The sequence below is a fragment of the Amblyraja radiata genome, chromosome 8 (genome assembly GCF_010909765.2).
Source record: "Amblyraja radiata isolate CabotCenter1 chromosome 8, sAmbRad1.1.pri, whole genome shotgun sequence".
In the NCBI taxonomy this organism is placed as follows: Eukaryota; Metazoa; Chordata; class Chondrichthyes; order Rajiformes; family Rajidae; genus Amblyraja; species Amblyraja radiata.
Genome location: NC_045963.1, coordinates 24,947,469 through 24,964,059, shown reverse-complemented (window position 1 = coordinate 24,964,059; position 16,591 = coordinate 24,947,469). Strand labels below are relative to the sequence as shown.

Here is a 16,591-nt window from a genome sequence, read left to right as displayed (position 1 = left end):
AGTCAGTGTTTGTTAAAGGTGCAGTGTGTTTAACTACTTACGTAGTTAAACACACTACTTGGCAGTTTGTGAAACTAATGTGTTCTCTCAAAAGGGTGGCACAGTTGTAGAGTTGCTGCCTTGAAGTGCCAGAGACCTGGGTTCAATCATGACAACGGGTGCTGTCTGTACAGAGTTTGTACGTTTTCCCTGTGACCCGCTGGGCTTTCTACAGGTGCTCCGATTTCCTCCCACACTCCAATGATGTACTGCTTTATAGGTTAATTGGCTTTTGGACAGGTACATGGATAGGGAAGGTTTAGAGGAATATGGGACAAATGCGGTCAGGTGGGACCAATGCAGATGGGACATCTTGGTCGGCCTGGGCAATGTTGAGCTGAAGCCCCTATTTCCGTGCTGTATGACTCTACGACAATCTGCAATTCCTTAATTTTAAGTTGAATTGCAGATCGTCATAAAAACAAGGAACTACAGATGTTGGTTTACAAAAAAAAATCACAAAGTTCTGGAGTAACTCAATGGGTCAGTCTAAAGAACGGCCTCGACCCAAAACATCATCTATCCATGTTCTCCAGAGATGCTGCTAACCCCACTGAGTTACTCCAGCACTTTGTGTCCTTTATTTCTGCAGATACTAATGCTTCCATTGCCAACTTTTGTTGATAAAATTCTGAAGTGTCGGAGGAAAACACAGGGTTACTTGGAGCGATTTGTCAACTCGAGTGCAAGTACACACACCTTTTTATCCAGCTTCAGCCAGTTTGGATATCCCTTGCTGTCGACGTACTGGAGCCCAAAATACCAGACCTCTCGCAGTCCCACAGTCTTCACCACCTGTGGAAGAAACGGATAGATCATCTCTCCATTTTTAAACCATTTGGGGAATGAACAGAATTATTCTGGGAGACCACAAAGCAGTCTGTTCATCTCTGGCCTTTGTCCAACCATCTGCCTACCCCAAGCCCCCGCTCGCCTCTATCCACCTATCACTCATCGCACTTTGTCCTGCCCCCTCCTCTTTTCCTGCTTTCTTTCTACCCCCTCCCCTCCCCCAACCCCACTGACCACAATCAGTCTGAAGAAAGGTTCCAACCCAAAATGTCACCTCTCTATGTGAAAAAAAGGAACTGCAGATGCTGGTTTATGCTAAAGATAGAGACAAAGTGCTGGAACAACTCAGCGGGTCAGGCAGCATCTCTGGAGAACATGAATAGAGGACGTTTCAGGTCAGGACCCTTCATCAAACTCTGAAAGCGTGTGAAGATGGGTTCCAACCTGAAACATCACCTGTCCTTTTTCTCCAGCAATGCTGCCTGACCAGCTGTGGTACTCCAACACTGTGTCTTTTTTTGGCATGTTTAGGGGTGCAGCTGGGACTGGTAATGTCCCGCAATGTCCCTGATGTCTTTGCGAAGCTGTGCACAGATTTCTTGTACAGGTCAGGTCTGAATGTTATTTAATTTATCCTGCATCAGTACACTGTGGTCAACTTGATTGCAATCATGTATAGTCTTTCCACTGACTGGATAGCACACAACATAAAAGCTTTTTGCTGTACCTTGGCACACGTGACAATGATAAACTAAACAAAAAAAACAGAAGCAAAACACTGTGATGCCTTTCATAAATATCAGGTCCAATTAATTTTTCAATTAAACAGAGAAAATAAGCCAAGCATTTGGAAATAATTCAGGATAACGATCGTCTCTTAGACAACAACACGTAGGATAAATTAGAACATGCAGCGTTTCACGAAGCAACATCAAATGCGTCTGTGGTTGTGCCAGAAACTAGTAGCTGAAGAGTTTAATTTAATTTTCAAATGTACCAAAAATTGGACAAATAAATTCTTACTTCAAGCAGCATACCAGTTTTGTAAATTGAGTACAAGGGTCAGGAAGACACGTTGCACCTCTATAGGACTTTAGTTAGGCCGCATTTGGAGTATTGTGTGCAGTTCTGGTTGTCCCATTACAGGAAAGATGTGCAGATTTGAGAGGGTGCAGAGGAGGTTTACCAGGATGCTGCCTGGATTAAAGGGTATTAGCTAGGACAGGTTGGCCAGACTTGGATTATTTTCTCTGGCATGCTGGAGGTTTTGAGGGAAGACTTGATGGAAGTATATAAAATCATGAGGGGCAGAGATAGGTTAGACAGTCAGAATCTTTTACCCAGGATGGAAACATCAAATACTAGAAGGCATAGCTTTAAGGTGAGTGGGGCAAAGTCTAAAGGAGATGAGCGGGGCAAGTTATTTTACACAGAGGGTGTTGAATGCCTTGAAAGTGCTAGCACGGGTGGTGGTAGAGACAGATACAATATTGACTTTTGGGAAGGCACAAGGATATGCCGGTAATGGAGGGGTATGGATTATGTTCAGGCAGATAAGTGCCGGTCTTGGCGTCATGTTCGGCACAGGCATTATGGGCAGGAGGGCCTGTTCAACGCTGTATCTCTGAAGTCTAAAGTCTATAAGGTGCTGCCTCCATCCTAGCCCTGGAACCGTCTAACAGAAGGCATCATGACAAAAGTACATGGCATTTCTATCAGCGGGTCGGTGGTACAGAGAACTACAGAGAGCAGACCCACCTGGTCGAAGAGCTGCTTGCCCGTGGTGTTGGGCTGAATGGCAAACTCCAGCTCAGCATCCATGGTGGTAACACGAATATTAATCTGGAAAAGAGGAAGAGAAAAGTTCGTAAATCATAGGACCAGAATTAGGACATTCGGCCCATCGAGTCTACTCCACCAGTCAATCATGGCTGATGCATCTTTCCCTCTCAACCCCATTGGCCTGCCTTCTCCCCATAACCTTTGACATCCGTACAAATCAAGAACCTGTCAAAAGTTATTTTATTTTTGTTTATTATTGTCACGTGAACAGAGGTACAAGGAAAAGCTTTTGTTGCTTACTATCCAGTCAGCAGAAAGACTATGCATGATTAGATGGGGAAAGAAGAGGGTGAGACTGGTCCTTGATTACACTGGTCCTTGAAAATGGTCCAATGGTTTCTTTATTATCACGTGTACCAAGATACAGCAAAATACTTTTTTTTTTGACATACAGTTCAGCAAGACTATGATCATACGCAAGCACAATCCCCTAGAACAGAATACTAGAAATACTCAGCAGGTCACCCAGCTTCCGTGGAGAGAGAATCGGTCAATGTTTCAGGTCAAACTTTTTTTGTCAGAACTGGGAAAGAGTGTTTTGAGATACAGCATGGAAACAGGCAGAGTCCCCGCTGACCATCGATCACCCGTTCACACTCATTCAATGTTATCCCACCCACTTCATTCAAACGCTGAAAAAATCTGCACATTTTTGGGATGTGGACAGAACCCAGAAGAAACCCATGCGGTCACAGGGAGAATGTACAAACTCCACGCACAGAGAGCACTCGAGGTTAGTTTCGAACCCAGGTTTCTGGGGCTGTGAGGCAGCAGCTCTACCAGCTGCGCTACCGTTCCACCCATTGTAGCGGGAGGGGATGGATAGGTTAAAGGGAATATTCTTGATAGGGCGAGGTCAGGGTTGTCGTGGTGATAAGTGTCGTTGAAATCTGCTGGTTGAGGATTACTGACGACGATTAGGGATGAACGGACAGGGGTTGGTAAACGCTGTGAGGTGCAGCTCGTGACTGTCAGGATCGAACTGTGACTCAGCATGTTAAAGGGGAGAAACAGTCAGTTCAGATACCGAGAAAGCTGAGAGGCATAGACTGGGTAGACAGTCAGAGTATTGCATGCAGTTCTGCCCAGGAAGGATGTGGAGTCTTCAGTGCAGAAGGGGTTTACTAGAATGCTGCCTGAATTAGTGGGTATTAAGACCATGGAGAGACATAAACTACTGGAGTAATTCAGTGAGCCAGGCAACATCTGTGGAAAGCATGTATAGGTGACATTTCGGGTCAGGATCTTTCTTCGGACCCGAATCGTCACCTATCCACATTCTCTAGAGAAACTGTTTGACCCCGCTGAATTACTCCACCATTTTGCGTCTTTTGTAAGTTGATTGGCCTGTCCCACTGTACGAGGTAATTCAAGAGCTTTCCCGAGTTTAAAAAAAATCAAACTCGCGGTAAGTAAGTAGAATGTACGTAGCGGCCACATCGGAGCTCGTGGATGTCTCGTAACGCTAACGGCAGGTACTCGGGAAACGCGGTAACTCGTGAAGTTTTTTCAGCACTGTGAAAAATGTCCACGAGAGCCCCCGGGTGCCTACGAACGGCTATTACCGTAATTCTCCGAGTTTGAATCAGGGGAAACTCGGGAGAACTCTTAAATTACCTCGTACAGTGGGACAGGCCCTTAAGTGTAAATTATCCCTAGTGTGTGTAGGATAGAGTTAATGTGCGGGGATCGCTGGTCGGTGCAGACTCGGTGGGCCGAGGGGCCTACATCAGCACTGTATCTCTAAACTAAATTAAACTAAAATCTTATAGAAGCGTATAAAATTATGAGAGGCATAGATAGGGTAGACTGTTAGAACCTTTTGTTCCTCCAAGATGGAAATGTCAAAGACTAGAGGGCATAGCTTTAAGGTGAGAGGGGTAAAGTTGAACAATGTTTTTTTTCTTACACACACACACAGACGAGTTCCTGGAACCCGCTGCCAGGCGAGGTGGTTAAGGCAGATACAACAGTGGAGTTTAAGTGCCGTTTAGATAGGCACATGGACGTGCAGAGAATAGAGTATGGATCACGTGCAGGCAGAGAAGATTGGTTTAACCTGGAAAATCGTGTTCAGCACAAACATTGTGGGCTGAAGGGCCTGTCCTTGTGCTGTATTTTAGTTTAGTTTGGTTTTAGTTTAGTTTGGAGATACAGTATGGAAACAGGCCCTTTGCCCACTCAGTCCACACCCACCAACGATCACCTCCACACTAGTTCTCTCCTACACACGAAAGAGAATTAACCTACAAAACCGTATATCTTTGGAGCGTGGGAGGAAACCGGAACACCCGGAGAAAACCCAGGGAGAACCTGCAAACTCCGTACAGACAGCACCCGAGGTCAGGATGGAACCTGGGTTTCCGGCGCTGTGAGGCAGTAACTCTACCGCTGCGCCACTGTTCCCGCCCTATGTGATGCTGGTATCTTGGATGGAGTAACGGCAAATGAAACTAAATCTGTCTCTGTGTTAACTGCTGAGGAATTTCTGGCAAAACCCGTTCTCCGGTGTGCTCTGGGTGTAACCAGCTCACCACGCTATCAGCTTCCTACCTCACTGATCTGGGGACAACAGCCCGTGAGTTTTATGCTGCAAACTTAAAATGCAGCACCGAACCAGATTTCAGCCAACTCATCTGCCCAAAGTAACTCTTCTACAATCCCCACTTGTCCTGTTGACTGCCCTCCAGTGAAACAGGAATGATCACAGAACATAGAACAGTAGTACAGCACAGCACAGGAGTACAGCACAGGAACAGGCCCTCAAGCCCATCTAAACTCCTCTGCATGCACGTGATCAACATCCCTGCATTCCTTATGTGTCATATGCCTTTTTAAAAGCCTCTTAAACGCCGCTATCATATCTTCCTCCACCACCAGCTCTGGCAGCACTGTTCACCCACCACCCTCCTTGTTAAAAAATGTCCATCACATCTCCTTTAAACTTTGGCCCTCACACCTTAAAACTATGTCTTCTGGTCTTTGCCATTTCCATCGTGGGGAAAAAAAGGTTCTAACTGTTTACCCTATTTATGCCTCTCATAATGTTATATAATGTATATATAATGTTATGCACCGCCATGATCATATTGAATGGTGGTGCAGGCTTGAAGGGCCGAATGGCCTACTCCTGCATCTATTTTCTATGTTTCTGTCAGGTCTCCCCTCAGCCTCTGGGGCAGCATGGTGACACAGCGGTAGAGTTGCTGCCTTACAGCGCCAGGGACCCGGGTTCGATCCTGACTACGGGTGCTGTCTGTATGTAGTTTGTGTGTCTCCCCCTGTGACCGCGGGAGCTTTGTTCGGGTGCTCCGGTTTCCTCCCACACTCCAAAGACATGTGGATTACAAAACAATATGGTTTGTCACATTGCACATAAAGTGCAAGTGAAATGAATGTGTCAGCAGCGGTACAATGATAAAGGACACACACAAAAACACAATAAAAATTTAACATAAACATCCACCACAGCATTCATCACTGTGGTGGAAGGCACACAATTTAGCCAGTCCTCCTCCATTTTCCCCCGTGGTCGGGACCTCAACCCTCCGCAGCCGTTGCTGTGGGCATTAATTAGTTGACTTTGGCAAGTTATAAAATTGTCCCGAGCGTGCGCAGGTTAATGTATGGGATGATTGATGGTTGCATGGACTCAGTGGGCTGAAGGGCCTGTTCAAAGGGAATCTTACAGTGATTTCATCAAACTCGGTCAGCAGACTAGTCAATGCAGATGTTGCTGCAGATATTTCACTTCGAGCCAGAAAGAAAAGTTGACACACGCTGCAGCTGATTTTAAATTAAAGTTCTGTGTAAAACAGTGAAGGGAATTGTTTATCTGGAGCTGACTCCTATCTCTGTAGTTCAGTTAGAGGCAGAGAACCAAAAATTTGCAACCAATAAACCAATTCACACAGAGGCCTCAGTGCACGGTTCCAGGGTGAATAATTAACAGGGTTGACAGGGTACAGTGCTGAGCCAAGCGGAAAGTGACCAAAAGCTAACTAACGTAATCACTGCTAAATCACACAGCCAGAGACTGGGCCAAGGTCAAGTATTTTCGAGAGCGAGAGTTCATAAATCATAGGATTGGAATTAGGCCATTCGGCCCATCTAGTCTACTCCACCATTCAAGTAAATCATGACTGATCTATCTTCCCCTCTCAACCCCATTCTCCTGCCTTCTCCCTATAACCCTTGACACCCGTACTAATCAAAAATCTGTCAATCTCCAACTTAAAAAAGCCCACTGACTTGGTCTCCGCAGCCGTCTATGGTGATGAATTCCACAGAATTACCACTCTCTGCCGAAATAAATTCCTCCTCCTCTCCTTTCTAAAGATACGCCCTTGTATTCCGAGGCTATGCTCTCTGGTCCTGGACTCCCTCTCTAGACTCCTTCTCGCGAGAGCGAGCAAGATTAATTGGCATATGCACCAACATTGAAACAACAAAATTCTTGCTTGCAGCAGCTTAACAGGCCCATTAATACAATACACACGTTAAATATAATTGTAATATATTCAATTAATTAATAACCGCAATACTATTGTAAAAAAGCTGATGGCCGTAGTGCGACCAAAGATACATTCGATAGAAGTCCACAGTTGCTGATGTTAGTGTTGTGTTGTGTTCCAAACAGTTGTTGGGGATACAACTATTCCAACCCACTGTATTCCACTCGCTTTCTGATCAACTACATTCTACCACTCATCTACACACTAGGCACCATTGGCCAATTTTCTCTGAAACACCAGAGGTTAAGGGGAGACATGGTTGAACTATATAACATTATGAGAGGCATTGATAGGGTAGACAGTCAGAATCTTTTTCCACCAGGGTGGAAATGTCAAATACTAGAGAGCATAGCTATAGGATGAGAGCGGCCAAGTTTAAAGGGGATGTGCGGGGCAAGTTTTACTTTTCACACTGAAGATAGGGGGGATGGGTGCCAGGAACACACTGCCGCAGGTGGTGGTGCAGATAGATTCAATAGTGGTGTTGAAGATGTTGAAGAAGGCTTTTAGATAGGCATATGGATATGCAGGGGATGGAGGGATACGGATTATGTGCAGGAAGATGAGATGAGTTTATTTTGGCATCATGTTCAACACAGACATTGTGGGCCGAAGGGCCTGCTCATGTGGTCTAATTAACCGATCAACCTATCAGGAAACTGGAGCATCTGTCGGAACCTTTCGCGGTCACAGGGAGAACATGCAAACTCCACACAAACAGCACCCGAGGTTAGGATCGAACCCAGGTGACCAGAGCATGAGGCAGCTGCTCGACCTTCTGCACTACCATCCATCCATGTAGAAACATATCAGAGTGCGGAATATAGTGTTACAGCGTTATGGCGTGCATAAAAAAAAGTGCAAGGTCCACAATGAGGTAGGTTGAGAGATCAGGACAACACCCTGGCTTACAAGGTAATCGGTAATAAACTGGATGGTGAATTCACGGAATGTTTATGAGATACTTTGATATGCCAATGATTGACAAACATCTTCTCAAAAAGATCAGAATGTGATTATATTTGATGGCGACACAAGATACTGCAAATGTCGGAATCTAGAGCAAAAAAAAAGTGAGTTTTGGGTTCTGACTATCATTTCCCAGTTGAAGAAGGGTCCTGACATGAAACGTCACCTGTCCACAGGTGCTGCCTGACCTACTGAATTCTTCCGGCACTTGTGTTTTGCTCAAGATTCCAACATCTGCACTTGCTTGTGTTCACACAGTACACCAGATGTGTTCTCATCAAAGCCGCATATCATTGAGGGAAGGCATCTTTGCTCCTGTGCTCAAAACCTCATACAATGAAAGCCAACAACACCATTTGCCTTCATTACTGCTCGCTGTAGTACATGTTTATTTCAGTGTGTGATGTACAAGGACATCCAGATCCCATTGTAACCAACATTTCCCAATCTCTGACCACTGCACAACACTGATGCTTACTGTTTGAAGGAGGAATATAGGTAAAAGTGGAAATGGGGTGTGGGGCAGGACTGTGGGAGAAATGGGTGTGCATCCAGGTGGGGCACAGGGAAAAGAGAGAGAAAAAAAAGAGTGGCGCGTCGGTAGAACTGCTGCCTTACAGCGCCAGAGATACGGGTTGAATCCTGCCTATGAGTGCCTTCGGTTTCCTCCCATACTCCACAGACGTACAGGTTTGTAGGTTAATGAGCTTCTGTAAAATTGTAATCTGTCCATAGTGTGTAGGACAGTGCTGGTGTACGGGGTGATGGCTAGTCGGCGTAGACTCGGTGGGCTGAAGGGCCTGTTTCCATGCTGTATCCCTAAAGTCTAAAGTCAAAAAGAGTTGTTGGTTAGTTACCTAAAATTAGAGAATTGAATGTTCGTACCGTGAGTTTGTAAGCTACCAAAGGTGTGGAGAGGGACATTGGTTCTCTGAACAATCCAGACTAAGGTAACAGCTGGAGGCCCTACAGTAGCCTGGGGTTCGCCTGGATCAAGGGCCGCTCCATCAGACCTAGAGCGAGGACTGGACTATGGATATGGCGTCTAATCTGGCAACTCGAAAAATAATTTCACTGTGTTTTGCACATGTGGGAATAAAGCATCATCGAACCATTAAACATAAATGGAAGAAATCTTGTCTCAGGGCGAGTCAAGAGATAGGATGGTGTTGAGACACAAGGTAGTGCATGATGAAAAACTGGTTTACTGCATTTAAAGGGACTTCAACCTTTCTCACTTGGGCACCTGTGGCTGTGATAGAGGAGCTTTGACTGAATGGGAGCTAGAACTTACAACAGCCAAATTTACAACACCAAATTAGACTGGAGATGCAGCGTGGAAACAGACCCTTCGGCCCACCGAATCCGTGCCGACCTCCCTGTATACTAGCACTATCCAACACACTAAGGACAATTTACAATCTTTCCGAAGCCAATGAACCATTGGAGTGTTGGAGGAAACTCACATGGTCACCGGGTGAAATTTGAGTCACCCAGGAGACCACAGGTGATCTGGGCACTGACCCAGAGGGTATGAGACAGGAACTCACTCAAGTTGATTGGAGTAGGTTGTTTGAAGGAAAAGGAACGTCATGAAAGTGGGATGGTTTTGAAACCGGTGGTTTCGTGTCAGGGTCTTTCTTCAGGCTTCAGATTACAAGTTCAACCTCAGTCAGAGATTCTTCCTGAATCTTGCTCTTTCAATCAATCAAAACATTCCATTCCCTCAACAATTCGAGAGCGGAGCAGTCAGACAGACACGTCGGGTGTAAAGGCAGCAGAATGAGGGTGGATTTTCCTTCCAGGTCCAGTTCTGGGGCTTTGGTGGGTGGCCGAGTTATTGTTGCAACTCCTTTATCAGACAGGAACCTCCCCTCTCTGCGGCCCAGCGTTAAACACAGACAGCCTCTCCACATTCAGCCTCGCAGGCAGGGAGTGCCAGTCACCCAGGCAGTGAGTGAGAAAATGTGCTGCTCACCGGATTGGACAGCTCTGCGCTGCCTGAAGCTAGGGAACTTTCTAGAGTGTTCTGGCAGCTACTACTGTCTCTTCACGTATGCATCAATGGATCACACACCACACTTACGCAAAATCTCTCAGCTCTGAACTAGACCCAAAATGATGCTGGAAAACGTAACCTTTTCATTCCTCCACATCAGTCTTTCTATGAGGTACAAAGGGGTTGGATTGAATACAGTCACCCATTTCGAGGAACCTTTAAATGTGCAAAGTGCAGGTATTTAAACAGGTTCTGGGGACATGTCAAATATGACCGTCTTTTCGCCAGTAAGCTAGGAATGCTGATCAACAACTCAGCCCCTTGTTATATTGAGAAATTCCAGAATTCCCGAAGAGAACACGGAAATCTCTAAAGTAAATGATCCCACGACGCAGGGTGGGTGGGGGGTATCAGTCGATTTGCTGCCTTACAACACCAGAGACTCAGGTTTGATCCTGACTACAGGTGCTGTCTGTACTGAGTTTGTATGTTCTCCCTGTGACCACATGGGTTTTCTCCGGGTGCTCCGGTTTCCTCCCACACTCCAAAGAAGTGCAGGTTTGGAAGTTAATTGGCTTTGGTAAAATTGGTGACTTGTACTCTCCTGTTCTGAGCAGGCGGTAGAAAAAGATTTGGGGGGGGGGGGGGGGGGGGGGGCAGAAAACAGGGAACAAAAAAGACAAGGCTGGAGTAACCCAGCGGGTCAGGCAGCATCGCTGGGCAACATGGATAGGTGACATTTCGGGCCGGGCTGGTCATTAGTGTGCGAGGGCAAATCACCAGCATGCAGGAGCGGTCATATGACCAGTCCTTTCTTGCATCCTCCCTGCCGGCCAATAGTCATAGAGCCATGCAGCGTGGAGCAGGTCCTTGGGCCAAACATGTTCATACTAGCCTACAAATGGCCCACCCAGCCTAACAGTGTTCCAACGTTAGCCAGCGGCCCATGCTGTGACTCAGATTCACCTCTAACCCACTGCAGACATTGGACTTTATCTATGGAACTGATGCACTACATTGCTGAGAACTATATTCTGACCTCTGTATCTTCCCCGTTTGCTCTACCTATTGTACTTGACCTATTGTACTTGAGTTTGAACTGATTGTGTTTATGCATGGTATATCTAGTCGGTAGGTTAATTGGCCTCTAAATAGCATGGGCTCGATCCTGACCTCGGGTGCAGTGTGTCTGGAGTTTGTACATTCTACGTGACCACGTGGGTTTCCTCCGAGTCCTCCGGTTTCCTCCCACATCCCAAAGACATAGAAACATAGAAAACAGGTGCAGGAGTAGGCCGTTCGGCCCTTCAAGTGGGTTTTTGTAGGTTAATTGGTCTCTGTAAACTGTCGCTAATGTGTAGGGAGCAGATGAGAGAGTGGGATAACATAGAACTGCTGTGAACGGATGATCGATGGTCAGCCTGGACCCGAAGGGCCTGTTTCTGGGCTGCATCTTTTCAATACATCAATTTGCTATCTCTAGGCTGGACCCCTTTGTGGCAATGCAAAACATTTCACTGTACCTCGGTGCACGTGCCAATAATAAACCAAAACCCAAGCGTAAATATAACTGAACTAAACAGCCGCACCTTTGTCAGTTACCAGCTGTGCCAATAACCCACAACAGTATGCAAACAGGTGCTTCAACGTTAATTCCTACCTAACGTCGTCTGTTTATATATCAGAGCAGGAAGCACATACAAGTTCGCTCCTATTGTACAAGGGCCCACGATAGCTCTATTTAAATCAGAAGCTCACAAAACAGTGAAGCCTAGATACAGCAAAAAGATCGATTGAAAGATACAGCCTGGAAAAAAGCCCTTCAGCCCACTGAGTCCACGCCGACTATCAATCACCCCTTCACACTAGTTCCTTGTTATCCCACTTTCTCATCCACGGCTGTTGAGGCCAGGTCAATTGATATTTTTAAGGCGCAGATTGACAGGTTCTTGATTAATAATGGGCCTGTCCCACTTAGGCGATTATCCCGAGTAGGCAAAGTTCCCCCATCTACACTAATCTCACCTGCCCACGTTTGACCCAGATCCCTGAAAAACCAGCGACTGGAACGGCGACTGTCAGAGTGGAACACACACACATCGCTTCCTTCACCAGCCTGTTATACAGGCGGGGGACAGGGCAAACGGGGGGAGCGCTGTCAGAGTGAAATTCACACGGTGCAAAGCCAATGTGATACAGACACACACCGCGATGAACAGGAAGGTTGGCGCTGTAATTAAGACAGTGAAAGCACAGTGTACGGGAAGGGTCACTTAAGTCCTTTAAAAGAGGGGGGTGAAGGAGTGGAGACAACATTTAAGAAGCCAGAGATACACGGCTGTGAAGCTCGGCAGACATAACATTACCGGTCAGGTTATCCTTGGTTCTGAAAACTACTGCTTACTTTTTCCCCCCCCAATGAGCCAATGAAATTCACCAGTCAACACCGGCTACAACCTACGAGATCCTTCGACCTCCTGGCGACCCACCTACGGCACGAGAATTCTCGCTAATCTCCATGGCGGCTTCATTCTGGTCACTGCTAATTTGTCAACATGTTGAAAGATTTGCGGCAACCATAATGAGGCCGCGACTAGTTCCCAGAATGCCAGAATTCCTCACGACCACGAAGGTGACTCCCCGGGAACCACCCGCGAACATGTGGCGACCGCAGAGTCTCCTGAAGTCACCTAAAAAGTTGCCTAAGTGGGACAGGCCCATAAGGGTGTCAGGGGTTGTGGGGAGATGGCAGGAGAATGCAGTGGAGAGGGAGAAATAGATCAGCCATGAGTGAATGGTGGAATAGACATGATGGGAAGAATGGCCTAATACTTCTCCTAGAACGTATGAACTATACACACCAAGGGCTTTTTTTTTTTAAACAAAGGACAATTAACCTATAAACCCACTCGTCTTTGAGATATTGGAGGAAACCGGAGCACCCAGTAGAAAACCCACGCGGTCACAGGGAGAACATGCTTCTGTTTCTGCAGTCATACACACATGAAAAAAAAGACCCAAGACACAACACAATTTACACAGACATCCATCACAGGCGCATCTCCTCCTCGCTGTGATGGAAGGCAAAAAAACTTATCTCTCCCCTGCACTCCCCATTCCCCTCAAGAAGCGCCACTGCCGCATATGATAATCAAATCTGCAGATGGTGGAAATCTAAAATAAAAACAGAAAATGTTCAACGGGTCAGGTAGCACCTGCAGAGTTAATGTTTGTGGTCACTAAACTGATCCCGTCTCTCACCCTCTCACATATTAACCTGTTTTCTCTGTCCCCAAGGCCTGATGAAAGTTTGTTGCCTTGAAACATTAACTCTGCTGCTTCTCCTTCCACAGATTCTGCTGAGTGCTTTTCTTTTGATTGTGAGCCTTTAGATAAGCAAGTGTAGTAAACCAAACTGCAAGCAAAAGAAAACAACCTGGATAGACTCGGCTTGTACACGCTAGAATTTAGAAGATTGAGGGGGGATCTTATAGAAACTTACAAAATTCTTAAGGGGCTGGACAGGCTAGATGCAGGAAGATTATTCCCGATGTTGGGGAAGTCCAGAACTAGGGGTCACAGTTTAAGGATAAGAGGGAAGTCTTTTAGGACCGAGATAAGAAAATCATTTTTTACACAGAGAGTGGTGAATCTGTGGAATTCTCTGCCACAGAAGGTAGTTGAAGCCAGTTCATTGGCTATATTTTAGAGGGAGTTAGATGTGGCCCTAGTGGCTAAAGGGATCAGGGGGTATGGAGAGAAGGCAGGGATGGGATGAGTTGGATGATCAGCCATGATCATATTGAATGGCGGTGCAGGCTCGAAGGGCCGAATGGCCTACTCCTGCACCTATTTTCTATGTTTCTATGTAACCTCCAACAGTATTCACTCCACAAACTCTCATAGAACAGAGAAATATGCAGCACAGGAGCAGGCCCTTTGGCCCAACTCGACCAAGATGCCCCATCTAAGCTAATTCAATCTCCATTGAACAGTCCAACACAGGAACTGGCCCTTCAGCCCACAATATCTGTGCCAAACACGATGTCAAGATAAATGATTCTCCTCTGCCTGAACATGATCCATATCCTTCTATTTGCTGCATATTAATGCGTCCATCTTTTAGATGCCTCTTAAACGACACTGTCGTATCTGACGCCACCACCACCCCTGGCACCCACCACTCAGTCACATCTTCTTTAAATAGACATAAAGTGCTGGAGTAACTCACCGGGGTCAGAGTATGGCTGGAGAAAAAGCATTGGAGAATTAAGTAACTTAACTAAAATTAGAGAACTAAGTAATTTATCTAACACTGCCCTTCCCTCTACCTTCACCTTAATCATTTAACCAGTTCCATAATTCACCACATGGTATCCCTTTTGAATCACACCTTCCCCAGCCAACAAATGACCAGCCTGCCTGAGGTAATTTGTTACCGAACCCGATTTCTCAGCTCCAGCTCATTCCCTCCCTCCCCTCGTTCCTTACATCCACCTCTCTTTGGGCAAAAAAGTTACTCTTCAGGTTCCTATTAAATCTTTCCCCCCTCGCCTTAAACCTATGTCCACTGGTTCTCTATTTCCCTACTCTGGGCAAGAGACTCTGTGCGTCTACCCGATCTATTCCTCTCATGATTTTGTACACCTCCACCTGATCACCCCTCATCCTCCTATGCGCCAAGGAAAAGTTAGTTTAATTTATTGTCACATGTACAAAGGTACAGTGAAAAGTTTTTTGTTGCATGCTATCCAGTCAACGGAAACACAATACATGATTAAGAAATCTGGCCTGATCAAAACTATAATTAAAATTTAAATTAGATCGGAGGAGCTTTTACACCAGGAAGTGCTTTGTGTCTGGAAGTCACTGGCAGGGGTGGTGGCGAAATCAGATACCATTGGATAGGAGAGGTTTAGAGAGGTCTGGGTCAAATGTGGGCATATGGAACTAGCTTAGACAGGGCATCTTGGTCGCCTTAGAATAAGTGGGCCAAAAGGCTCATTGCCGTGCCGTATGACTCCTTGTCTCTATGCCTTGCCTACTTCAAAGTCTGTCTAAATACATCCTATAGGCAGTGGGGAGATACAGCCCCAATGCAGTTAAATGTGATTGATGGAGGCGGACAAGGCGGCTGCGTGGATATGGTGGGATGAGCGGCCTGTTTCTGTGTTACTCCGACTACGAGATGCTGCCTGACCCAGCTGACTATCCCCAGCATTCCCTCATACTGTCGGGACGCATCAGGGCTTGGTTTGGGAACAGCTCTGCTCAAGACCACACAAAATTACAGAGAGTTGTAGATGTAGCCCAGTCCATCACACAGACCAGACTCCCCACCATTGGCCACTATTCACACTGCCTCAAAAAAGCAGCCAACATAATCAGAGACTTGTCCCATCCCGGTCATTCCTTCTTCTGCCTGTTCCCATCCGCCAGAGATACAGAAGCTTGAACGTACAATCTGTCAGACTCGGGAACAGCTTCCTCCCCTCCGTTATTAGGTTTTTGGAATGGTCTTTTCCTAAGCTAGGGCACAGTCCGATTCACCTCTACCCCATTGTGGGCAGTGGGCATTGGACTTTGTCTCTGAAAATGATGCATTACAATGCTGAAAACTATATTCTGCACTCTGTATCTACCACTTTGCTCTATCTATTGTACTTGAGTTTGAATTGATTGTATGGTATATCTGTTCTGTTTGGACGGCTTGCTTACAGCTCCAGACATTCGGATTCGAGCAGAACTACGGGTGCTGTCTGTACGGAGTTTGCACGTTCTCCCTGCGACCGCGTGGGTTTCCTTCGGTTACTTTGGTTTCTTCCAAAATTCCAAAGATTTGCGGGTTTATAGTCTTTTGTGTAGATTGGAACTAGATCGCTGGTCGGCACGGGCTCATTAGTCCAAAGGGCCTGTTTCCACGTTATATCTCCAAAACTAAAAAACAAATCTCTTCACTGTACACAATTCACAATAATAAACCTAACCGTTTAATGTTGACTGGCAACGTGCAGGATTCCAATGCCAGTAACAACACCAGGGATCTCACTGACTTTAGAGATAGAGTGTGGAAACTGCCCCTTTGGCCCACAGAGACCGTGCCGACCAGCGATCACCCCGTACAACCTGTACGTCTTTGGAGTGTGGGAGGAAACCGAAGCACCTGGAAAAAAAAAAACCCCCACCGGCACAGGGAGAATGGGCAAACTCCGTAAAGACAGCACCCGTAGTCAGGATCGAGCCTGGGTCTCTAGCGATGTAAGGAGGCAACTCCACCGCTGCGCTGCTATATTGCCGTGTTGCACCGTTTGGTCATCAAAGAGTTAAAGAGCTTCCGTGTTGGGCTCCATTCTACACCAACCTCTCAACCCTCAGGAGTAATGAAATAAGAGAAGCTTTTTAAAGAAACTGAAAGGCAGTGATTAACTTGCTGTGC

General features: G+C 46.2%; 1 protein-coding gene across 2 annotated transcripts in view; it reads right to left on the bottom strand.

The window, feature by feature from the left end:
- ezr (ezrin) overlaps positions 1-16,591 on the bottom strand; it is a 52,326-nt gene that overhangs the window by 21,242 nt on the left and 14,493 nt on the right. The window contains exons 2-3 of one of the 2 annotated variants that reach the window (XM_033025396.1): positions 2,590-2,673; positions 739-834 (exon numbers count right to left, since the gene is read on the bottom strand). In XM_033025396.1, coding sequence (XP_032881287.1) covers positions 739-834; positions 2,590-2,673 — 180 coding nt within the window. Of the gene's footprint in view, positions 1-738; positions 835-2,589; positions 2,674-16,591 lie in introns of those variants that run through there. The other variant, XM_033025397.1, reaches the window with a different exon arrangement.